Source organism: Canis lupus, chromosome 22 (genome assembly GCF_003254725.2).
Source record: "Canis lupus dingo isolate Sandy chromosome 22, ASM325472v2, whole genome shotgun sequence".
NCBI lineage: Eukaryota > Metazoa > Chordata > Mammalia > Carnivora > Canidae > Canis > Canis lupus.
Window position 1 is genome coordinate 47,282,507 of NC_064264.1, and position 25,106 is coordinate 47,307,612.

The 25,106-nt window shown below is 39.1% G+C and overlaps 2 protein-coding genes and 1 long non-coding RNA gene across 5 annotated transcripts in view; all 3 read left to right on the forward strand.

Moving 5' to 3' along the window:
- Positions 1-25,106, forward strand: part of HS6ST3 (heparan sulfate 6-O-sulfotransferase 3) — a 631,758-nt gene that overhangs the window by 499,339 nt on the left and 107,313 nt on the right. The gene's annotated exons all lie outside the window — the stretch shown is intronic.
- Positions 16,302-16,675, forward strand: LOC112655850 (60S ribosomal protein L39-like). The gene has a single exon (XM_035704356.2). The coding sequence runs from the start codon at positions 16,319-16,321 to the stop codon at positions 16,472-16,474; it is 156 nt and encodes a 51-aa protein (XP_035560249.1). The 5' UTR covers positions 16,302-16,318; the 3' UTR covers positions 16,475-16,675.
- LOC125753311 (uncharacterized) lies at positions 19,081-23,424 on the forward strand. The gene is made up of 2 exons (XR_007404841.1): positions 19,081-20,594; positions 21,219-23,424. It is a non-coding gene; the product is annotated as an uncharacterized LOC125753311 (long non-coding RNA).

The following is a 25,106-nucleotide window of genomic DNA, read 5'->3' on the forward strand; positions in this document are numbered from 1 at the left end:
TCTGGGTTGGAAGTATCCTTTTTTAAAAAAGATTTTATTTATTTATTCATGAAAGACACACACAGAGAAGCAGAGACATAGGCAGAGGTAGAAGTAGGCTCCCTGAGGGGAGTCCGATGTGAGACTTGATCCTGAACCCCAGGATCACACCCTGAGCCAAAGGCAGATGCTCAACCACTGAGCCACCCAGGCATCCTTGGGTTGAAAGTATCCTTAAAAATGTTTTGGTTCAAAGTCCCAACTATTTGATATTTGATAGCTCACCAGTGAAGGGCATGAAAGGTCTAGTGATGAGAACACCCATTTCATGTAAGGATACTATTATCATGGTTTTAAAATTATTTTTTATTATTTTTTATTTTCTTTAATTTAATGTTCTTTTTTAGGTTGGCCAGGAAAAAAAAAAATCACTCACTTTAGATTCTGGTCATTGGTCCTAGTTTACTTCTTTGAGACAAACTATTGAAAACTGTTTTCATGTACCACATGTGTCTCCTCTGGGTTGGCCATCCCTAGTTCTTCTGAGTATGGGACAGCTTCAGATTCTGTCCTTTGTAGTAGCAGTCCCATTGAAAGTGTTCCGGTTCCATAGCACTTCAAAAAGTTTGATAGCCACTCTCACAAACTTCAGGCGGGAATGAGAAAGAGGTATTGAGTTCCTGAGGACAATTCGGCAATATACAACAAAAGGTTTCAAAATCCTTGATGCAGCAATCGCTCTTATGGGAATTTAGTGTAAAGAAAGATTGAGATGTACAAGGTTCATACACAGCAATGTGCAACACAACATTAATATTAGTAATGATAAATAATAATCGTGAAAACCTGGGAAAACCTAAATAACGAGTGAATTAAATAATCATGGGCTTCTGGCACCAAATGGTAGACAGAAAATTTATGTACCTGACTTCTTCCCTCACCATAATTCATTGAAATGTAGTTGTATAAATTCACAACAATAAAGAGAACTATATAGGGTGAAGAGTTGCTGACTGGATGAAAGAATTCAACACATTTTTTAATGTATCAGAGTCCAAACAGAGAAATAGGAGATATGTATTAAGAGATACATTGCAAAAAATTGGCTTACAGGATCATTGTGTCTCACTAGGTAGGTGTGAAATCCACAGTCCAGGCTCAGGAGGGTAGACTGGATCTCAGGTATGAGCTGAAGCAGCCATCAACAGGTGGATTACCTCCTTTCTCAAGGAAGCCTCAACCCTTCCAAGGAATTGAATCAGGCCTACCCAGATTACCTAGAATGATCTCTCTCATTTAAAGTCAACTGACTGGAGATTTTTAATTTCATCTACAAATACCTTCACAGCAGCTGCTAGATTAGCCTTTTATTGAATAACTGGGAACTGTAGTCTCACCAAATAGATACATAAAACTTTGGCTCCAGAAGACACAAATGGACCGAAGAATATCTGGGATAAATCAGAAACGAAGAGGGCCCAGCATATGTAATACATTGATGGGACCACAGCAGGGGAGGGACCCAATGAGCATGACAAAACCCCAGGGGCAGGTTTAGGGGAGACTGGGAAGTAAGGCAGATGAGTGGATATTTACTGAGGTCAGTTGACCTCCTCTCATCTTTCTTCCTTGAGCTCTTGCATGGCAGCATAAAAATGACTTCTAAACCAGAGCAAAAAAATTTCAGAGTTCTTCCTCTAAGGAAGCAGAACTAACATCTGGGAAGAAGGAGGACAGCCAATGTGGGTGCTTCCAGATGAGAGTGAAACCTGCCGCATTTAGCTTTTAGAAGAGGTCTCACCTGACAATGAGCTCAAGATCTGTTCTTACTAAACTGAAGCAATGAACAAGTGCAGTCTACACACACAGACACTGCTCTCAGGCTGCCCCTCTGCTTTCTCATCCTTAAGTATAAATGGACAGCCAGAATTTTCAGACACTTGAGGATAAATGCAGTGTAAAAAAAAAAAAAAAGAAAGAAAGAAAGAAAGAAAGAAAGAAAGAAAGAAAGAAAGAAAGAGTACATGGAAAAACTGCCCCAGAAAAAGAAAATTTAAAAAAAGAAAGAGTACATGGAAAAACTGCCTCAGAAAAAGAAAATTCAAGAATTGGAGGATAACTAATGATAACTATAATGACTGTTATATTCAGAAATATTTGAAAAGATAATACAATTCATAAAACAAGAATAAGATGCTACAAGAGAAAAGACAAGTATCCTAAGAGATATATATGATTATATGATATTTATATATATGATACATTTCATATATATGTATATATATGAGTGTGTGTATATGTGTATGTCTATATATATAGCATATATATATATAAAGTGTGTGTCCCTATATAGTGAGTGTGTATATATATGTATATATATACATATGTGTGTGTATATGGAGAGAAAGACAGAGAGAGAGAGAAGGAGGAAAAAAAATCCAAAAATCATGAAATTTGAATGGTAGGAAAATCTGAGACAAAATATTACAGACACTAAAATCAATCTATGCACTTGAACATATGACAATTAAAAATTCCACCAAACATTAAAGAGAAAATATAGCAGGAGGAACTAAAGACAACAATGCAAGGAAATTTTGGGAACTGAGGGGAGGTTAAGATCCCTCCAATTAAAAGTTTTTACTGAGTGTTGAATAGGCTGAAAGAAATAACACCCAGTTAGACACATCAATGTGAAATTTTAGAACGCCAAGAGGAAAGAGAATATCCACAAAGTTCCCAGATAGGAAATTTTAAAACTACAGATAACCTCTGAAGGAGGTCTCATCAACAACAATGTATGCTTGAAGACTATAGTACAATGTCTTTAAACTTAAACTATAAGGGAAAATAGTTTTGATCATGAATTCTACTTGCTAATGGTTACCTTTGCATGGTGAATTGCTGGGTTATTTTATTTGTTTTTGGAGCACTTTTATATTATAACTCTGATATTCTCCAGAGACTGTTATAATATGTTTTTATATACTTTTAAGTGTGTGTCACAGAAACAAACACAGGAGACCATATATAGTATAATCAGTGCTTAACCGTGCAAGTTTGTTACATAACTCATTTAAAATATTTTATTTCAAAAAAAAATATTTTATTTCTACTGAGTAGGTGAACTAAGATTGGATTAGCCTCTTTGGTGACAGTAGTTTTTGCTGAATCCTATTGAACGCATTGGCAGTCTAAGCCCCTAAACTGTTTTTCATTTGTATGTCCCTAAGGCATATCTCCCTCGCTCAGGACCTCAGCATTTATTTCTTATTTGTTTGTTGGTAGCAATGGCCCAAAGCTTCACCTTATCCCTTTTCAATTTTTTTTTTTTATTCAGGTAGCCCATCATGTACATTGTCAACATTTTTGTGGATCTGATTTTTATCTTAATACATGAAACCTAAACTAATAAATCTGTTAGTCCTAAAGCAAAAAGAAACAGCTTGAATCCTTTGCTTGTCATCTTATGGTATCTGGATCTGTGTAGGAGAGGAGGAAAAATTATCCACTGTAAGGAAGAAGAGGCCTTAATTCCCCCTGGCTCCAAAGGGACTGCTTGTCGCACTGGAAAAGGTCATTTGCAAAATCGTTTCCTTTTGGCCCAAAATAGATGACATACTTCCCCTAGAGCCAATGATTCTCGTTTCATTGGGTTTAAACATTAGGCTAGATAATGACTTAATGAGTGTGAACTCCTTACTCCTTGTGAAGCAAGGACATTGGGACATCCGGTCTCATTTAGTTCACCCAAAGAAATAGTGGAGCTAGTGGAAATTCACATCCTGCAATGACCTGGTCACAACTTAAAGGTGAATGATTTACCCACAGAGTTGTTTTGATCATCATAATAAGGAGAACAATTTTATTTGGGCTGATTTTGGGGAGAAGAAACATGGTGGATAATAATCAGCTATTTTAAATAGTTGGGTTGACCTATCAATCAAAATTACCATCTAACAAAAGAGGTACTATACTTACCCAAGTCATAACATTTCTATCATGACAACTGGCGTGGTGTATTATTAAAACCAGGCTTTCACTTTGTTTTCCTTTCTTCTAAGACACTATGCACAATTTGAGACAGGTGAAATGTTAATTACTGGTCTGAAGATGGAGAGAATGACTAATAGAATAATGTGGTAGCTCATTGAGATTCTACATTATGTATAGACAAATCCTAATGATAGTGTTTAAGAATAAAAATAGAAGAGGCTGGATTTTAAATAACTATTGAAAGTGGTTAAAAATACATATTTAACTTGCCTTAGACTCTTTTTTTTTTCTGGGCACAAAAATAAAATTTAATACTATGGAACTCACAAAGGTGAGAAGGGAAAATCAAAATTTAATACTCGGAGCACTTTACAGGATCCTGAGCACTTGGAGGACTTAAAAAACTGTCCCCATGACCAAACTGTTTGTTACTGAATAAGGAGGACAAGAGAGATAAAAGAATTACCTATAAGCACAGAGAGGTGGAAAAACAATGTAGAGCACTGACCGGATCAAGATGATCATTGGACTTCACAGACAAATGGAGGGAAAGAGGGTGTGAAGAGGCAGAGGATGAGAGGAACAGCAAATACAGCTGTGCAAATATCTATGGGATTAAATATCTAGGTGAAGTCAGTTGGAGGCAATATTGGTTGTTTGTTCCATTTTAGTTGTTGGGAGGGACCACAGATGTAGAAAACACCATTAAAGAATATGCAATCCATTTCTCATAGGTCAAAGCTGTCTGCCGTCATCCCAGCAAGATAATACAAAAGCAATTTGGTTTATCTATAGAGATTTCCCTGCCTTTCAAACACACCATTTTGGTGGTTCCATGTTAAAGTAGCCCTCTGGGGACAGTATGTCTGGACAGTTCATTGGCACATTTTAAAGAAAACACTCAGGATTTAATGAATACCCAATTGAGTGCATTTACCCAATGAATATGCAAATGAACCAAATTAATAATATTAATCAATGGAACATATTTCTACCATACTTTTTTTTAAGATTTTATTTATTTATTCATGAGAGACTCAGAGAGAGAGAGAGGCAGAGACACAGGCAGAGGGAGAAGCAGGCTCTATGCAGGGGAGCCCGAGGGGGACTCAAACCCAGGTCTCCAGGATCAGGCCCTGGGCTGAAGGCGGCGCTAAACCGCTGTGCCGCCAGGGCTGCCTCTCTACCATACTTTTAAAGTCTAATGTTGAAAGTACCACTGTACTGTGCAAGGAGGATTGCCCACTCCTTTCTCGCTGATACCACCTAGGCATCAGCACAGCTGTATCAAATCTTCTGCCCATGTCTCTATTGAAAACCTACAAAACAAATCTCTCCCTCTCTCTTTTTAAAAGATTTTATTTATTTATTCATGAGACATACAAAGAGAGAGAGGTAGAGACATAGGCAGAGGGAGAAGCCGGCCCCCTCCAGGGAGCCTGATGCAGGACTCGATCCCAGGATCCCAGGATTACGTCCTGAGCTGAAGACAGATCCTCAACCACTGAGCCACCCAGGCATCCCTGAAACAAATCTCTTGCTTCTATATACAGAAAAAGGAAATTTTGAGGGGCTCAGTCTTTTCAATGTGCAAGAGAAATAAAGCTAATAGAATTGGATCTCTTTAAAGAGTTTTTAAATATCCATCATGAAATTCCATAAGTATTCACATTCACAAAGTGTACCAACTAAACCAGGAACAAAACTTAACAGTAAAAGGGGAAGCAGGAAGTGACCTGGGCAAGTCAATTAAATTCTGTGAACTTAGGTTTCCAGAGCAGGAATAATACACTGGCAACTGTTTTATAAAAGTTAATAAATCATAAGGTGCAATTATTATTGTTATTTTCTGCTCTGTAACTTTGAGCTAGTCCATCCAACTAGTATAAGACTTCTTTGTCTAATAATAATATGATTGAACTATAGGCTCTCCAAAGCCTCGTCGCCTCCAGGTTTAAAATATTCATATATTGGGCATATTTGCTCTCCAAATTGCTTCCATTAATGATAAAATCAAATTCTAAAACTGGGCATGACCTCTGTTACCAGGAAGAGTTTTGCTTCCAAATGGCAAGCCATGTGTATCTATGAGGTGCCTTCCACTAATGATGAACTTTTCTAAGTGATCCTATTGAATTGGCATTGCCCATCAACTGATGCTTTTACTTAAGCTTGCTTAAGAACTGTATTTAACAAGCATCCCTGAGAACTTCCAGCATCAACCCTTGAAGCAGCTCTGCTCCTCTGCGTTTGTTAAGGTTGTGAGAAGAGTAACCAACCTGTCATTTTCTGGTGCGTCCTAATTAAAAATGGAAAATGAAAATAATGTTATGCTCTCATCAGAGGCACTTATTAGCCTGATTGAGCGCTTGCTTTTTTGTTCAGCATAAAATTGCTGCAAATATTTTCATATATCTAAAGTGGGAATAACAAAGAAAATGCAGCAAAATCACAGGCATCGATGTTACTGTTACTTACCGACAATCACTGTATTATGCTTGTTTGCTGGATTTGTTGCGATTACTGTTTTCACCAGAGCTTAACAAAGGATACTAGGTGTCTTCTGTTATTAAAGAACTTTCTTAACATGTTGGTATTAGTCATTGCTCTCAAAATAGTTCTAAGCAGGCACTCTGAATTGGCCCCAAATATCTTAGGCATCTCTGCAACCTGCCCTAGAGGAAACAGAGATGATACCAAGCCCTGTCTCAAGTCACAGTCACATAGAGCAGATGGGATTCTGACCTGATATTCTCCAGAATAAATCCCAACCCAGAAGTCTTTTGGTTCCCCATGCACAATCTGGATCTAATCTGGATAGTTTGTAGGTCTCATTTCCCCAATTAGCTTGCTGAGGGCAAACATTAGCAGTTAAATCAGTCAGGTTGATGTGCCTGCTTTGAGTGGGAAGATAATTATAGATTAATAAATTATAATTTGATCAAGAACAAAGACAAGAAATTAAAAGCATTGAATCTATCTAGAAGCAATATGTCTACCATTCTACATTGGAATGAACATATGTCTCTTCTGCTGAGTTCTCCAGAGCCTGAGCTGAAGAGCAGGGTGAGTAAGATACCAGGTCCAGGCCACCTGAGAGTCAGCTCGTTGGGGCTTAGCAGAGAGGGAGCCGCATAGGAGGAAGCAGGATGGAAACCAGGAAAACTGGGACACCTGCCACAGGGAGATTGGAGTCCACAGGGGACTAGAAGAGTGAGAAATTCCCTCAAGTTCCTAAATGTCTGAATCTGCAAATAAGCTTCTTAGGTAACCTGAGGTCTCTATCAGTAATGAGAAGGGAGCCATTTAGGGTCCAAGCGGCCCAGGATCCCTTAGGCGTGCTATCTGATCTCTTCTCAGAAACTATGCAAATAATTTTAAGAGAGTCTATTAGGGCATTTTAAAAAATAGACTTTATTTTTTAGAGCAATTTTAGATTCACAGCAAAATTGAGCAGAAAATACAGAGATTTCCCATATACCCTCTGCCCCGCCACACGCACAGCCTCCCCCAACATCAACGCTCCCCACCAGCATGGTACATTCATTTCAACCAATGACCTTATAATGATGTGTCATTACACCCAAAGTCCACAGTTTATGTTAGAGTTCACTCTTGATGTTGTACAGTCCACAGTTTATGTTAGAGTTCACTCTTGATGTTGTACATGAGTTTGGATGAATGTACTAATGTCACATACCCACCATTACTGTATCATACAGAACAGTTTCACTGCCCTAAGAACCCTCTGTGCTCTGCCTATTCATCGTCCTTTTCCCTTAACTCAAAAACTTTTAAAATTGCATATGAAGCAGTATAAGAATCACTTTTAGAAGGGTAGGAGTGGCCAAAAGAATGATTCAATGAACTCTTCTGTTAATGAGATTCTTAGATTCTTCCACATGATAACGTTGGATGCATTTTACCATATTTACCTTCCTGAGAGTGTCTAAGTTGTATGTTACATAAAGATGCCACAAAAAGACACTGGAGCTCACTGGGCCATCCCAGCCGCTCAATGTTCCGTTCTTCCACCCAGATGTTGATGGCCTTTCTAAGCCCACATGTGATACTTGAAGGCAGGTAGCTTCTGGTTGAAGCCTCCAAGTCCTGCCATGACACATGTCCTCAAGGAGCCATTGTGTTCATTCATTCCCCAAAGCAAGTCCTTGCCTGTAGCGCGTGAGAAACCTAACAGGCAGGCAGGAAAGCAGCCTGCTCAAGCACCAGCAGTTCCAACAGGTCTCTACCTATCCATAATCCTGGCGCTCTGCACAAGTGCACAGGTGACAGAGGTCTCATTGAATCTCCAGCCATAGGTCCCATCAATCAGACTCTTGCTTATTTCACCCAAAGGACAGTGACAGAGACAGATACTTCTCACTGGCCCTCACCCTCTTTTCTGCTTTCTCTCCTATATATGGCTTGTTCTTCTCTTTTAGTTTTCCCAGCCCAGGCTCATCTAGGAGTCTTTTCTTCCAGAATAATCCATTGACTCCTTTCTTTGAGGGCTCTTCCTACAAAAATAAAATCTCAAATTGTATTTTTTTTCTTTACAAATAAGGAGACTGGGATCCCTGGGTGGCGCAGCGGTTTGGCGCCTGCCTTTGGCCCAGGGCACGATCCTGGAGACCCGGGATCGAATCCCATGTCGGGCTCCCGGTGCATGGAGCCTGCTTCTCCCTCTGCCTGTGTCTCTGCCTCTCTCTCTCTCTCTGTGTGACTATCATAAAAAAAAAAAAAAACAAATAAGGAGACTGATTTCTTTTTAGTATATCCATCCCTAAGAGCAGAAAGGAAATAAGTATGTTCTCTTTGCCCAGGATTAGATGCACAGAAAATGAGCGGAAAGCCCCAGGAAACTGTGTTTGGGGTCATGTGTTACTATCCAAAACGGACTAGGGGCAGGGGGAGACTAAGTCTCAAACAAAAAGGCATAAAAAAAATCTCTGGAAGCTAAGATATCACTGGAAATGTAATAGCAAGGAATCTGCATTTTCAAGTTTTTCCATAGCATTTTGATGCATCCAGCCATGCCTGAGCCCCAGAGTTGACACAAGGGCTCCTATAGCACACTGGCCGTGGTTTGTGGTTGGCTGGGCCTCCTTCTGGTTTCTACGTATGTGCATTGGGAGCCAAACACACTGATATTTTCTTCTTGGCACTGTGCGCTCAGCTCACCAAGGGATGTCCTGACAATCCTAGAGCTCATGCACGTAGGGGATACATGTAGGAACGTTCTAGGATTTGTTTGTTTCTCTCTCATCTTCTTTTCCCCCATAGAGAGCCAAGCTAAGCATATAGTGAGAAACAAAGGAAAAGTGTTCAATGTCAGTCCTCAGAATGAACAGAAGTGAAGGGTGAACCGTCTCAGGCCTTGCACCATTAGTGATCTAAATGAAGAAGTGGAGTTTGTGAGGTTTGCTGATGGCATAATCAGTGTCAGTCGATAAGAGTTTCAATGGAATAAGGGAGTTCCAGATGGGCTTTAAAGTTAGGAAATCTAATGAAATAACTCCTGGGGATATTGGATTTGTGAACCTTTCAGGCAGCCTTCAGAAAAACACTAAGTTCTGGTGTCATGAGTTCAAGAAAACAGTGTCCAGAAATCATTCTGGGACTCTTGTTTACATGTTTGCTACCTCACAGTATGTTTGTGGAAAATGAATAAACATGGCACTTAGAAGCCACTTTACTTTTTTTGCCATAATTATTTGACTGCAGCTAATGACTTCGGATTAGGTTTCTGAAAAACATGAGACCACGTGAAAGTCTGGACCTCTTATTTTAGCATGTAACATTTATGGAATTTTCAGTGTGGGCATTCTGATTTGCAAGGCACGGTCAGGCCAGGTTGAGAATGCATCATTCTCCTCCTCTCATCTCTGTCAGGCGAACTGTCTCAGCAAAGAAGGTCAGGAAAATATTGATGCATGATATCAATAATATTCAATTTGCTTAACACATTCTTCACTTACTTCCTCATTGCCGATTCTACTCTCCTCTCTCTTTCCCTGTCTCGTCTGGTCCTTGCTCTCTCCATACACATGAGTCAGGCTTTTTTTAGCTAAGCAGTCCATATGCACAGCCTGGAGCCTAATTCTCTCCAGGGAGATGTGGGTCCCCACGGCAAAAATACCCCAGTGGTGAGGGATCCCAGGGTCCTGGGTAGACCAGACCTGTTGAGCTGGAGGAATGTGATTGTTTCTTTTAACTCCTCTGTGGAGCAGCTGTCTGGTACAACAGATTATGGGAGAAAATGCAAAATGATAAGCCTATCTATGAAGGACAAGGGAATAGAAAGGCAATGTCACAAAGTAGAAGCTTTTCAGTAGTTGATGGGATGGAGGAAAGGATAGGAGAGAAAATGATGTTTGGATACTCCTTCCCTCATTCCTAAATGCCATCTCCCCACTGACCTACCCCCACAGCATCCCCCTCTTAAGTTCTTTCTAACACTCACACACTCAAGCACACATGCACATGACCCCAGTTGCTCTCCGTGTAGGAATTGTGTCTTAATCATCTATGGAACCCTGGAGCCTTTCCCATTGGTAAGAGCTCTGGATTGAATGATTGCGTTTCTCCCAAATTCATGTGTTGAAGCCCTAATCTTTGATGCGACGGTATTTGGAAGAGAGACTTTGGGAAGTAATTAGGCCATAAGTGTTAAATCCTTGAGAATGGAATTAGTGCCCTCATAAAAAGAGACAGAAGAAAGATGACTTCATGTAATAATATAGCAAGAAGGTGGCCCTCTGTAAACTAGGAATAGAGTCCTCACCAAAACCTGACCATGCTGGAGACTGATCTCAGACTTCAGGCTTCCAGAATTGTGATAAATAAGTGTTCGATGTTTAAGCTACTCTCTCAATGGTATTTTTTATGGCAGCCCGAGCTAAGACTGTAAGCAATCACTAAATGTCAAATAGATTACTCAAGGTGAACATTTTAAGATACTGTATTATTTAATTTTAATATCTATATAAAGTGGTAAATTGAAATAGAAGGCTCCATCTTCCTTATGATGATTACCATTTTGTAACTTGGAAAAGATGTAAAGAAAATATTTTATAATTCAAACAAAAGGCTGTATGAGTGGTACAGATGAGTGGCTAAGCCATACTGAGACTTGAGTCTCTGACTGCAGCTCTGTGCTGCTTCTTAGTCACTTGCAGAAGTAAGGGAAGTACAGTAGCTGACACAGTTCTGGTGCACAGTAAGTAATAACTTGCTGGTAGTAATATCTATTGCAATGACTATTATTCTAATTTTCCCACTATGTGTAATTAGCATACTCAATATAAAATTCAAGATTTGGAAAATGGTTAAGAAGATAGCCAAAGGAGATAGGATGAAGTATTAACCAGTGTCACTTAACAAGGAGTTTAGAAATGAAAGCATAGTGCATGTCCCAACCTTGAGCTAGCCACCCTCACTTGGGGCTCTGACTCAGCAGAGTTGTGCCCAAAGGCAACTGGTTTTGGGCCACCCCTGAGGTCCACACCCACCAATGACACTTCCTGAACACAGCCCACTCACAGATGGTTGTTTCAGGTCCAAGAGACTAAAATGATAAAACTGGCCCACATCAGACCATGGACTTTCTCAGGTAAATGTAAGTAACAATGGACTTTCTCTCTCTAAACAAAAGTACAGGTAGGGCCGATAACTCTTCTTTCAGTTGTAATTCAACAAATGTTTATTAAATACCTACTAAGCCAGGCACAGTTCTGACCCCCAGCCTCCTCTTGCCACAAGGAAAAGCAGTCTGACCCTACTGCAGTGGGATGGACATCATCACTTCTGCCTCCTGTAGGTGCAGCCTTCCAGGCAACAGCCTCACTCTGTGTGCAGAGAAATGCTTCTACAGTGGAGATGAGGGCCTCATGGAGAATTCTGGATGGAAGCTGAATCTCCTGCTGCCCTGGGAAACCAGGCCTAGGTGGACTGTTTCTGCCCTTGAAGATGAAATGGGAGGTATCCTAGAGTGACTTTAGCCAGCTGGACCTCAATGAACCATGCTGGTATCAGAATAGAACATTTTTATCAGACTTCTCAATGATTCCATACCTACCTTGACTGGTCTTTTGCTATTCTTACCAACAAAACTGTACCTTTTGTCCCAAGTCAGTCCTGTATCTGAACCTGCTTACTTGTGACCTTGTCCTTATAAATGGGGGCGAGCAACCTGTAGTCCATACTCAGCTTTGCCATCTTTTTTAGACATTTACCTGCCTGCCACTGGCCAGCAACCTCAGCCTGACCTGTCTCCCCCAAGTGACCACATGTCAACTCAGCCTGAATGACCCACTCTTCTCAGAACCTGGCCAGCCAGAACACCCAGCAGTCATATAATTATGTGGTGAAAATAAAATAACCAGGCACTCTAAGGATACATAATGCATAAATGCCTAAATATATGTATAATTTATTAATAAAGTAATACATAGTAATAAAATAATAATAAGAAATAAATAAGTAAGCATTTTCACATGGAGATGAATCATTTTTATGTAGGAAGTATATAAATTTATTAAGTTATTCTCTGTAGGAAAATACAGTATGAGTGGTTATGAAAAGATGGTCCTCATCTTTGCCTGTCTTCATTCTTTTTGGCCTTTGTCACTTCATGTCCTTCTATGAACCTCTTAGTTTCTACTTTGCATACATATATTTTTTTCTCCTAACTTCTAAGGATGTCTCCTTATTAAGCCACCATCCAAAGCATCAATTAAGCACCTGCATATCCATAGGACTTTTTCAGGGGCTGCCTTCCCACATATTTTCTATTTATGTATCTCATTGCATGTCTCTCATTTCAGACTTTCCATGTGTTTCCCAATATATTTTGTGCCACACTCTCTCTGTGGGCTATTCTTTTTTTTTAATTTTTTTAAATTTTTATTTATTTGTGATAGTCACACAGAGAGAGAGAGAATGAGGCAGAGACACAGGCAGAGGGAGAAGCAGGCTCCATGCACCGGGAGCCCGACGTGGGATTCGATCCCGGGTCTCCAGGATCGCGCCCTGGGCCAAAGGCAGGCGCCAAACCGCTGCGCCACCCAGGGATCCCTCTGTGGGCTATTCTTTATATCTCCATGTTTATTTATACCTCTACCTGTGGTTCTATAATCTAGATTGTGATCAACCTGAATTGTTTTATAATTTCTGGTATAAACTCTCTCGAGAATGGCATCAAATTTAACTGTAATAGATTGAGTAGATCAGTTAGTATTCCATCTGTGAAGTTAAGATGTCTTACTATGATTCTCTGCCCCTACAGAATATAAAACATATGAATTGTGTAGAACTCTAGTTTTCTGGAATAACAGATGATTTACTCTATTATGGGATTTTGTCCAAAGATACATAAGCTAGGAATGAATGATTTGATTCCATTTCTTGTCTATTGGGTGAACCAGTTCTGATTTTCTTCACTTCACTCAGTGACCTATAGTTTGGTGATCGTGTGAGGGCTGCCTAGACTCATGAAAAATGACTCAATTGAACTAAGGTGAATGGGAGAGAGAGTTAAATAGAGTTTTAGGGCTTAAACACTAATGAACACTGAGAGATACAGATTCATCTTTCTTGACACCTGTATCTGTAAATACTTCCTGGTGCGATAGCCCCGTAAGAACTTGGAGCAACGATAAAGTGGGGAACAGATGGATTGGGCATCACTTGATGATTTAGAACTATGGAATTTTAAGTTTCATGCTGATAGACTCTGTTGCATTGGAATTCCATGTGCTGAACTCAATGAGATATCAGGCTCACCCAAGCAAAACCATACAGTCCCTATTATTACAAGGTAAGGGCTGGGGTGGTATTGTGTGGCCAGACAGCAAACGAGAATGAACTAACCTCCAAGGCTGCAACTTAATGCTTTGGGAATGTCAAATAGCCATTTTTCCAGACTAAGGAGTATGGGCTTACCATCCAAATCAGTCAAGATGATTCCATTTCATATGTTGATAGGCAACTGTTGGATAGCTTCCAAAGGTCCCCCACAGTGTCCTGACACTCTTTAGTCAATAAAGACTTTCCAGGAACCTGACACAAATTCTAGTTCTACGACACCTTCTCCTTCCCCAGACACCCAGCTCATATAAAGAATTCGGTAGGGTGAGTGATTCTTTCATGCAAACAACACAATGGAAATGTAAGTGATTGTAGAGGGAGGAGAGGACAGAAATAGAAACCAAGGTCTGTGCAAACTGAATCAAATGAGATTTTTTAAAACAGTAAATCTTCAAAGCTTATTTTCAGAAGAAATTGTCTTCAAAGTGACTCCTACCGAGTAACATAAAATGAAAATCCATCTGAGGATATAAAAAGGATGCACCAGCTTCCCTTGTTTGGTACCACAACTTTACTATTGTGAAATGTCATCTTATTCTGTGCTAAATTTTCTTGGCCTTTTTTGGGTGTGATGTTAATGGGATATTTTCAAAATTCCACATCTGTCCCAAGCTACAAAGAAGCATTTATAACCATAAGCTTGTAGGCTTGCTTGTTATAAGAGTTTTAAATATGGACTCTAAATATTCTACATCTTTCAAAACCATTGATCGCCATTGATCAAATAGGACTAAACTGCTTTTGAGTCTCTTTGGATCCCTTGCATAAATACATATTGAAGGACTGTTTTAAATGTCCATTAGATCTTAACGTTTCTCTTTAGAGCCATTACCATTTATCATATGACTGTAAATATAGATTCAGGGATGTTTAAAACACACATTATTTACCTGGCAAGGCTTAATGGCTCCAAAAGATGCATTAGAGTCCATTTATAACTCCTTTCCAAGAATAGATCCTGAACACCTCCCATGTATGAATTTTATTTTATACCAAGGAAGGAGATAATGCTACTGCGTAATTTACCCAATGTTTCAAATAAAATATGTTTTCCAAGGCATGTGTGTTCAACAGTTTTATGACTCTTTGTAAAAGTAACCTGCTTTGAGTGATGCTTCGGTAGGAGCAGCCAGCCATGGTTTTACTGAAAGCGCGTTTTTCTTTTAATAGTGCTTCAAAAGAAAAATGAAGATTCTTTACCTTTATTTTTTCTTTAATTAAATCTTTTATTTAATTGAAGAATAATTGGCATATCATATTATATTAGTTTCAGGTGTACAACGTAGTGGTTTGATACATATATATGTTACAAAATGGTCACCACAATAAGTCTAGTTACCATTTGTCAGCATACAAAATTGTTGCAAAATGATCATAATTTGTAATTCAAATTATTCAGAATTATAATTAGCATTATTTATAATTATAGTATATTGTATTATAGTCCCGATGCTGTACATTATATCCCTGTATCTTATTTATTTTATAACTGGAAGATTATAATCCCCTTTACCTATTTTATCCACCCCTCCCCTCCCCACTAGCAACTATCGTTTGTTGTATGTATCTGTGATTCTGTTTTTGTTTTGTTCTATCTTTTAGATTCCACATATAAGTAAAATCATGTGGTGTTTGTCTGACCTATTTCACCTAGCATAATACACACTCTAGGTCCATCCATGTTATTACAACTGGCAAGACTTCATTCCTTTATATGGCTGTGTAATACTATACTGTGTATATGCCACATACTCTTTATCCATTCATCTATCGATGGACACTTGGATGCTCTCATATGTTGGCTATTGTAAATAATGCTGAAATGAACATAGGCTGTACATATCTTTTCAAATTACTGTTTTTGTTTTCTTCAGATAAATAGCTAGATGTGGAATTGATGGATTGTATGTTAGTTCTATTTTTATTTTTTCAAGGAACTTCCATAATGTTTTTCATGGTGGCTGCACCAATTTACTCTCTGCCTTTGGAGTAAACATGATTAGATTTTCTATTTTTATTAACATTTATTGTTTTGAAGTTCATCTATATTATGGTTAAAATAAATATTCCAGAAGACCTCTACCTGTGGTAACAATGATTACTGAAACAGGACAAAAAGCCTCATGACTTCCTTCACATGTACGGAAACATGGTAGGCAGGGTAGCATATAAACCAGTGAGGATTCTCTCTCTGTGTCTCTCATGAATAAATAAAATCTTAATAAATAAATAAACAAAGAAACAAACCAGGGGAGGAAAAATAGTGGGGCTAGCCAATAGTGAGGCCAATTGGTTATCCATGATGAAAAAATTAGACCCTTACCGTACATTGGGCCCTAAGTAGCTCCTTTGTGGATTAAAAAATTAAATGTGAAAATGAAAAACATTGAAATTTTTAGAAGAAAGTATTAGAGAATATTTTGGGTAGGAAAAGATTTAAAGTACAAAACCCGGCGTGTGGTTGACTGTGATCGCCATGTCTTCTCCCAAGACTTTCAGAATCAAGCAATTCCTGGCCAAGAAACAAAAGCAGAATCGTCCTATTCCCCAGTGGATTCAGATGAAAACTGGTAATAAAATCAGGTACAACTCCAAGAGGAGGCACTGGAGAAGAACCAAGCTGGGTCTATGAGGAAGCATTGCACATCATGAAATAGCAAACATAATTGGCACACATATTTAAGCCGCATGGAGATCACATGTTCCTATCCTATCAATATGGAAACATCCTTCCTACCTGGCCAATAGACATGTCTTATCAAGGGAATGATTTTCTCCGTTACTATGACTCTATACCAGTAGGTTGGTTCAGTAATAAATGTGAGACCTTTCAGCTGAGCTGCTGTTGTGTCCTGATTTGTGAAGTACTGAATTCCCCCTCCTGTCAGATCTCACATAGCACTGTCTGATAGAACTTTCTGCAGTGATAGAAATGGCCCTGACAACGAAGTATTTAAAGTGTGGCTAGGGGACACCTGTGTGGCTCTGTCTGCTAAGCGTCTGCCTTTGGCTCAGGTCTTGATGGGGAGTCAGCATGTCTCCCCCTCTCTGCTCCTCCCCCTGCTCACGTGCTTTCTCTCAAATAAAATCTTTTAAAAGAGTACAAAACCCCACAAATGTAAAAGAAAAATATAGATGAATTAGGCTATATTTAAATGTATAACATCTCTATAAAAATGTGTATCAGGTGGAAAGACAATCTAGAAAAAGATATTTGTAATATATATATTACAAGAGGATTAGTATCTCAAGTAAATAGATAACTTCTACATAGTACCGAAGAAAACAACAGAATTAAAAATTGGGTAAAGGGTAGGAGTAGGAGATAATCATAAAGGAGTAAACCCAAGTGTCCAGCAAACATATGAAAAGGTGCTTTCTCCTCCAGGATGATCAGGTAAAGACAGAGTAGCACAAAGGAGTGCCATTTTACCTCATCAAGTATGCAGAATTGAAATGTTTGAGAATGCCAAGAGTTGGAGATTGTGAGGCCACAGAACACTCATGTGTTGCTGGTGGGAATTTTAATTGGCATCACTGCCTTAGATGTATTGGTGAAGGTGTGCATTCCTGGCTCTCTAGCAACTTGTTAGCTACATAGCCTAGAACAACTTTTGTACATCTATATCAATACAGAAGTAGATGGGTAGATGATGAAGGATACTCATGATTGTCTGTAATAGTGAAGATCTGGAAATAGTCCAGCCGTCCATTAATAGGAATGACTAGTTAATAAATTGTGGAGTAGTCTTTAAATACAAATATCATTTTGTTTAATATACTAATAGCAAAAACAGACATCCTAAGTGGAGTAGAGCTACATGTCAACGTGGATAAGTTTCAAAGAAAGAATGCAAAAATAAGCAAACTGGCAATTTAAAGTTTAAAAATATGCAAAGTAATACTTTATGTATTATGAATTTATACATATGAAGAGGAAAACAAAACATTCAAGGAGATGAAACACCGACCCCAAGGCAGTCCTTAACTCTGAGGAAACAGATTAGAGAGTTACATTGGGTTCTACAATTGTATTTTACTTTTCAACATTTTTCAAATTAGAAAAAATCTGGAACATATATGGGAAAATACTAAATTTGACAAAGCTGGGTGTATTTTGAATGTTTATTATCTCATTACCCTATATTTTTTAAATTCTTGAAATATTTCCAATGTAAAATAATTACAGGGGCACCTGGGTGGCTCAGCGGCTGAGCATCTGCCTTCTGCACAGGGTGTGATCCTGTGGTCTACGGATCGAGTCCCACATTGGGCTCCCTGAATGGAGCCTACTTCCTCCTCTGCCTCTGTCTTTGCCTATCTCTCTCTCTCTATCTCTCATGAATAAATACAATCTTAAAATAAAAATAAAAATAAAAATAAATAAAATAATTACACACCAGTTTCCTTCCTGACTCCCTTCCATTCCATTTGGCACTCCCAGAGGCAATCCCTATTAACCACCTGTTTCTTCTAGCACTTACTACTGCTCTATCTTTATCTAGTTAAGGTAGAAATCCATCTAATTGAAACATTATCTATTTCTCATGATGAAAGTTAATGGTTGTATTCACTTACATCATTTCCTACCTTCCCTCCACATTTAAAACATAGTTGTATCAAGATTTCTAGTTCCCTTATTAGTCATATTGAGTATTAGGAAACACAGTATACTTAAATCTTAATTTCTTGTTCCATCAATTAGAGAGAGTGTTTCCTACTCCTCTACTTTCTAAGATGGGCCCTACTTACTGTGTTCCTCCCTTTCCACCTCTGTGATTTTTTTGTTTTGTGCTTTTATATGATTCAGGTTGATAACATCTACATTCTGTTCTATAATCATAATTAAATCTTTTGTGCTTTGTCTTTGAGCTAATTCTAAAAGATCAAAATCAATAAAGAATATTTATATTATTGTGATTATTTAATGTGATTTAAAACAGACTCTAACAGTGTATCATGGTTTTATTACTTTTCTCATATTGCTTTTTGCTTTTTCTAGAAATTTTAATTGTCTTTATTTCTTGAATTAGCTACCATTATTATTTTTTGAATTGTTCCAATATCCCGTAAGCATTCCATTTGGGGGGCTGATATGATTAGAGAAGATTTTGTTTTGTTTTGTTAAAGTAGAAGTGAATCTGGGCAGATAACTAAAATAGCCTCCTAGACTACTAAAAGTACAATGTAATTTCTGTCTGTAGCAGTAACCAAGAGGGTATATATGACTGATCTAGACTCACTACCAAACAGTCCTCCTATTTCATGTCATTAAGTAACTAATTTCAACTAATATTTTAATTAATGCAAAATGTCAGCAGTGATGTATGCATCTATGTATCTATGAATGTGTTTATCTACCATCTATCTAATCTACCTACTTATCTGTCTATGTTAGTTTCATGTTACTACATAACAAATTATCACAAACTTAGCTAATAATTCTGTAGTTCCAAAGTCTGGTTGGCCTAGGTCGGTTCTTAGGGTCTCACAAGAACAATATCAACATGTCAGCCAAGCTGTATAGAGGGTCTAAGAATGAATCAGATTCCAAACTCATTCAGACGGTCAACAATTCTGTTCCTGGGACTCTGGGGTGGTTCAGTGGTTAAGTGTCTGCCTTTGGCTCAGGGCATGATCCCAGGGTGCTGGGACTGAGTCCTGTATCAGCCTCCCGGCAAGGTGCCTGCTTCTCCTTCTACCTATGTCTCTGCCTCTCTCTCTCTCTTTCTCTCTCTCTGTGTCTCTCATGAATAAATAAATAACATCTTTAGAAAAAAATCTGTTCCTAGTGGTTTTAGGAATGAAATCCCATTTCCTTGCTGGTTGTCAGCCAGTGGTTATTGTCTGCTCCTGGTGGCCATCAGTATTTCTGCTTGAAAGACTGGCTCCATCTTCAAACTTGGAATGTGACTTCTAAACCACTATCATCTGAAGGAAGCTCTCTGGTTTGAAAAGCGCCTGTGATTAGATCAAGGTCATCTGTGGCTTTAATCACATATGCAAAATCCCTTCAAAGCAGCACCTAGATAGTGCTTGATTGAATAACTAGGGTAGGAGAAGGTAGGAGAATTTTGGGAGTAGAATCTTTATTATTTTGCCCACAAGCCTATCACTTTCCTTTCTTCACCTACCTGCTTACCTACATAACTACGTAATCTATCATCTCTCTGGCTTGCCATCCATCTTTCTAAATATAGGCCCATTTCTATTCCATTTTATTTCTGGTTTTGTTCCAGAAAGGACACAGTTAGTTTTTGGACTTAGAGAAGACACCATGCGATAAAAGTGCAATAAAAGTAAAGTGAAAAGGAAAAGAAATGCATGGGTAAAGATTGCAAATGCTTTTGACCCCTCCATCAGTGTAAATGGGCCTAGTAAAGGAGCAAACGTCAGCCACAGAGGTCGTGAACTACATCAGACTATAATGGAAGAATGCCCGATGTAACTTTCACTTTCCTCTCTCCAGGTGAGCCACCAGCAACTCCAAAGTCTGAAAGGTGACACTCTGATGGGAAATTGTGTGGAAACTGGGCAGCATGAGAAGCTCTAGCCTTTGGGTCTGGGCTGCCTGTAAACATCCAGGAGTAATTTGTGAGCAGTGTACAATGATCAATTTTTGAAATCTTATATCTGAAAACATCCAGTCAAGATAGAAGAAGTATACTTTTATAGAGGAGGGACACTTGTGTAGGAGATCCTATGATTCTGCTGTCTACCTGTATGAACATGTCTCCGACAATGCATACCAGGTACTAGTGTTTAGGTAGGCAAAGGAGAGCATATAGGCCCTTCATATGTGTATATACATATATATGTATATATATTAAAGATTTTGTTTATTTATTTATTTATTTATTTATTTATTTAAGAGAGTGAGAGAGTACAAGTAGGGGGATTAGCAGAGGGCAGGGAGAAGCAGGCTCCCTGCTTAGCAGGTAGCCCCATGCAGGGCTCGATCCCAAGGACCCTGGAATCATGACCTGAGCAAAAGGTAGACACTTAATGGATTGAGCCACCCAGGCATACCAGGCCCTTCTATAATTGATAGATTATGCACTGAGAGGGAAGAATGAAAGCATCTGGTCCCACATAAGTGTGAAATACCATACTGCTATGCTTGTTCCAGTTTTTTTTCTTACTAACACTTTTAGAGGTATACCACATACTATATGCTTTCACATAGAGAATGGCACTTAATGCACACACTAGCCCTAGTGAGTGTATATCCTCATTCCTGTCATGCAGAGGAATAAAAATTAAGGAAATAAGGGAATGAAAATATAATATGCATTACCTGGCTGTTAGTTACTAAGTACTGTGCCAGCTGCCTATCATATTTACTTTTATTTATTCCTCACGCCTCCATTCCACAGGTGGGGAAATCAACACTCAAAAATGAGACAGAACTTGCCTGGTGTCAAGCTAGACTTGGTGAACTTGGACTGAACCCTGGCATGTGTCCTCAAGAACTTCTCTGATGAGAGGGCGGCATGGCGATCCCAGAGAGGTGCTTTAGAGGTTCCACATATGTAGAGGAAATTTTCATTTTTAATGCATCTTTTAGCTGTATATTAAAACCAAAATAAAATATACTCAACAATGTGATATTCCAAATTCTAACACCCTGGAGATTGCATATATGACTTCCCCTGCCCTGCAAAATAAAATGATAGTAACAATCCCAGGGTCCTCTGTCTCACTCTTCTGTGTTCCTTGGCACCTCCCTGTTCCAAGCCTCTAATCCACCTCCAAACAATCAGCCAAGCATGAGATTTCCTGAATCCTCAGCCTGAGTCAGAATCCCGGCTACACTTGCAGAGCATCTACTGCAATGATTATTAAATAATAATTTGTGAAATTAATTTCATTTAGTGTCTATCTTCCCTGCCAGATTTAAATTGTGCAGGGTGACCAAGAGTTTCTTACCACTGTATCTCTAGCGGTGACTTATTGAATTTATAAATAAATGCCAGGTTAAATCATTTTTGTGCACACCTCAGATCAAAGCTTTCCTTCTGCCTCTATTTAATTGAAGAACACCCTGAGATTACAAGACATGCTGTCGTGCTGTTAAGGAACTGTTACCAACTGTGACTCCTTTTCAGAGTGAATCAGAATTTCTTTCTATATTATGAAACCAACAACAAAAACAAAAAAATGAGAGGGGTAGCAAAAAAAAAAACTGGATATTGACTTCTGTAATTACTGATCTCAAATTTGGGGGTTTGTGAATGCAGCCATAGTATTTGGTCATTGATTATACAAAATAAAGATTATAAATTTGAACTTATGACATATATCTTAGCTTCCTAAAACTCCTCCTTAATCTGTTTTATCTGGACAGTGTAAGATTTTATTTGAAACAGAACTGAATAACTACCGATGTAACTTTCAAAAATTAATGCTGGGCACAGAAGAAGCCCTAATTAAAATATGTTAAATAAGATCATGAATGAATGGAGTAATGAATGAATGCTCAATTTGGTGTTAGGGACTGAATGTTTGTGTACCTTCTAAAATTCCCATGTTGAAACCATACCCTCCCTAATGTGCTGGTATGAGGAGGTGGGACCTTTGGGAGGTCATTAGGTAAGATGAGACCGTGAGGGTGGGGCCCTCGTGAATGGGATTAGTGCCATTAGAAGGGTCAGGAGAGCTTACTTCCTCTCTGCTCCCTGCCACATGAGGATACCAGAGAAGTCAGCAGCCTGCAACCCAGAAGAAGCCCTGCACCAGTCCTGCCCATGCTGGCATCTGATCTTGAACTTCCAGCCTCCAGAACCAGAACCGTGAGAAACAAATTTCTGTGGTTTATAAGCTCCATAAGCTCCTCCGGCATAGTACTTTGTCATAGTGGCTCAAACAGACTAAGACATTTAGTTAATGCCTACAGTAACCATTGTTTTCCACTTTATTCATCATCATGTTCCTCCTTTTACTTTGTATCACCTTCTCTCTTCCCAGCTACATCTTTGGTTCAGTGATGAAGCTTTTTAAAGCTGTAGTAAAGGTATATCTTTGTAAAGAAGCTTGGTCCTTTCTTTTTTTTTTAAGATTTTATTTATTTATTCATGATAGTCACACAGAGAGAGACAGAGAGGCAGAGACACAGGCAGAGGGAGAAGCAGGCTCCATGCAGGGAGCCCAACGTGGGATTCGATCCCGGATCTCCAGGATCGCGCCCCGGGCCAAAGGCAGGCGCCAAACCGCTGCGCCACCCAGGGATCCCAGCTTGGTCCTTTCTAAATAGCCTCAGTGTGTCCCATGCACATTTTTCTTCAAAATCCTTACTTTAAAATGGCAACTAAGAAGCTCCAACTTCAAGAAACCAGAAAATGTGAGACCAATGCTTCCTTTTGGTTTAAAGACAACAGAAAAAGCAACAGAAAGACTCTTTTATTTTATAAAGGTTTGGTTTTTTTTGTAATGTTTGTGTTTTGACTTTTAAAATTATTAGGATTTTCATAAATATTTGAACCCTGTGGAAATAATCTCATCAACGTTCTATTTCTAGGACTATAAAGCAATTACAAGCTTGAAAGTGCTATTTTATTGTAATAAAAAGGAGAGTATTGGTGATATGTGGTTTGTGGTTTATTAAAGCCAGCTTGCTTAGACTTTAAAATGAGTAATTGCCAGCATAATTACTGCTTTACATTCCATGATCTGCACTCGGCTTTTTCAGTGAATCTGTCTTTCTACAGGTTTATGCTTGCAGGACTAAAGAAAATGTAGTTAAATAATTTAGCACCTCTGCCGTTACCTATAACTGTGAATCTACCTTCCACAAAGTTGTCCTAGAGATTCGTCAAGTAAAGCCCAGAATAAGAAAACACACACTTTCCTGGCTGCCTGAGAGCCCAGTCTCTTAACACCCTGGCTGTCTTCCTTGGCTCTGTCCACAAAGGAACTCACACCATCCTGGGCATCCACATCCCTCCCCAGACTCAAGGGGGTGCTCTCCCAAACTCGCTGACCAAGTGCTGGCAAATCACAGATATGTGTATTCACAGCACCAGTTGCCAAGACTATGGTTTGGCTCACCTGTTCTTTCCCACTGCTCCTCCTTCCTATCTTCTTCTTTTGGTCTCCCGGACACTGGAGGCAGTGATAAAAGAAGTCACTGTGGTGCCTCAGTGTCTCAGTCAGTTAAGTGTCTGCCTTTGGATTGGGTCATGGTCTGGGGGCCTGGGATCCAGCCTCATTCAGACTCCCTGCTCAGTGGGATCCTGCTTCTCCCTCTCCCTCTGCCACTACCCCTTGCTTGTGTGGTCTCTCTCTCTCTCTCTCTCTCAAATAAATAAAATAAAATAATAAGTCACTCAGCTTCTGGAAGCATCCTAAATATTCTGTTTCTCCTCTAAACCCCTATATTGTATATCAGTTCTAAGACCCTGTTGTCACTCATGTGTACTTTCTATAAAATTTGTTTTGTTCTTGTCCTCTTCTCTCCAAAAAATAGATTACAAACTCCACAAGGCCATGGCTCTCTTCTTCCCTTTCATATGACTCCTAGCTACTTGCACATAGTAGGTGGTAATGAACTACAGAGAGACTTTAACCCTGCAGGCCACTTCTGCAGCTGCTGAAAGCACGGGGCAGGTGGAAGGGGGGCTGTCCCCTCGAATGAAACAGAATGTTTTCCTTCCATCCATGGGCTTGGCACTAGCTTTCTCTTTTTTTCTCCTGGAGTTTATGAGGGTCAGGAAAAGAATGAATGGACAGGGAGCTTTTTAATGGCATGCTAGTCTTCTGTGTTCTCTCAGATTTCTTAGGTGAGCTAACCTAGCTCCTTAATTATGATTAGCCTCACTGATTAAGCCATGGACGGCCTGTTTGGTTTCTGTTTTACCATCTTCTGCTTTTAGCCTCATCCTGATACAGTGAAAAAGCAACACATCCTGTGAACGGAAGTCTCTCCTATTGATGAAAGCAATCTGGAAATAAAGATTTTCTTCTTTTGTTTATAATCCTTGTATCTTCACAGGCCTCTGGCTCCTCAGATGATGATATAGATGTGCCTGGTAGTATTTTGAAGTTTGCTGCTCACTTAGGAAATACTGTTTTATGTCATTCATATCGCATGTTTAAGAGTGTCATTAAAAGAACAATTCACATTAGCACATCTTCCTGTTCTCTCTTCATTGCGTATCTTTGTAAGAGCTCAATGAAAGACTGTGTAATGATAACCACTGCGGGAACTGAAGAAAAATCATACAATTTGTACAAAGACACATGGTGAGCAGATAGTGGAGACCTCG

Bases quoted from the DNA above. Each gene is read 5' to 3' on its own strand.
- LOC112655850 (XM_035704356.2), top strand. From the start codon at position 16,319: ATGTCTTCTCCCAAGACTTTCAGAATCAAGCAATTCCTGGCCAAGAAA.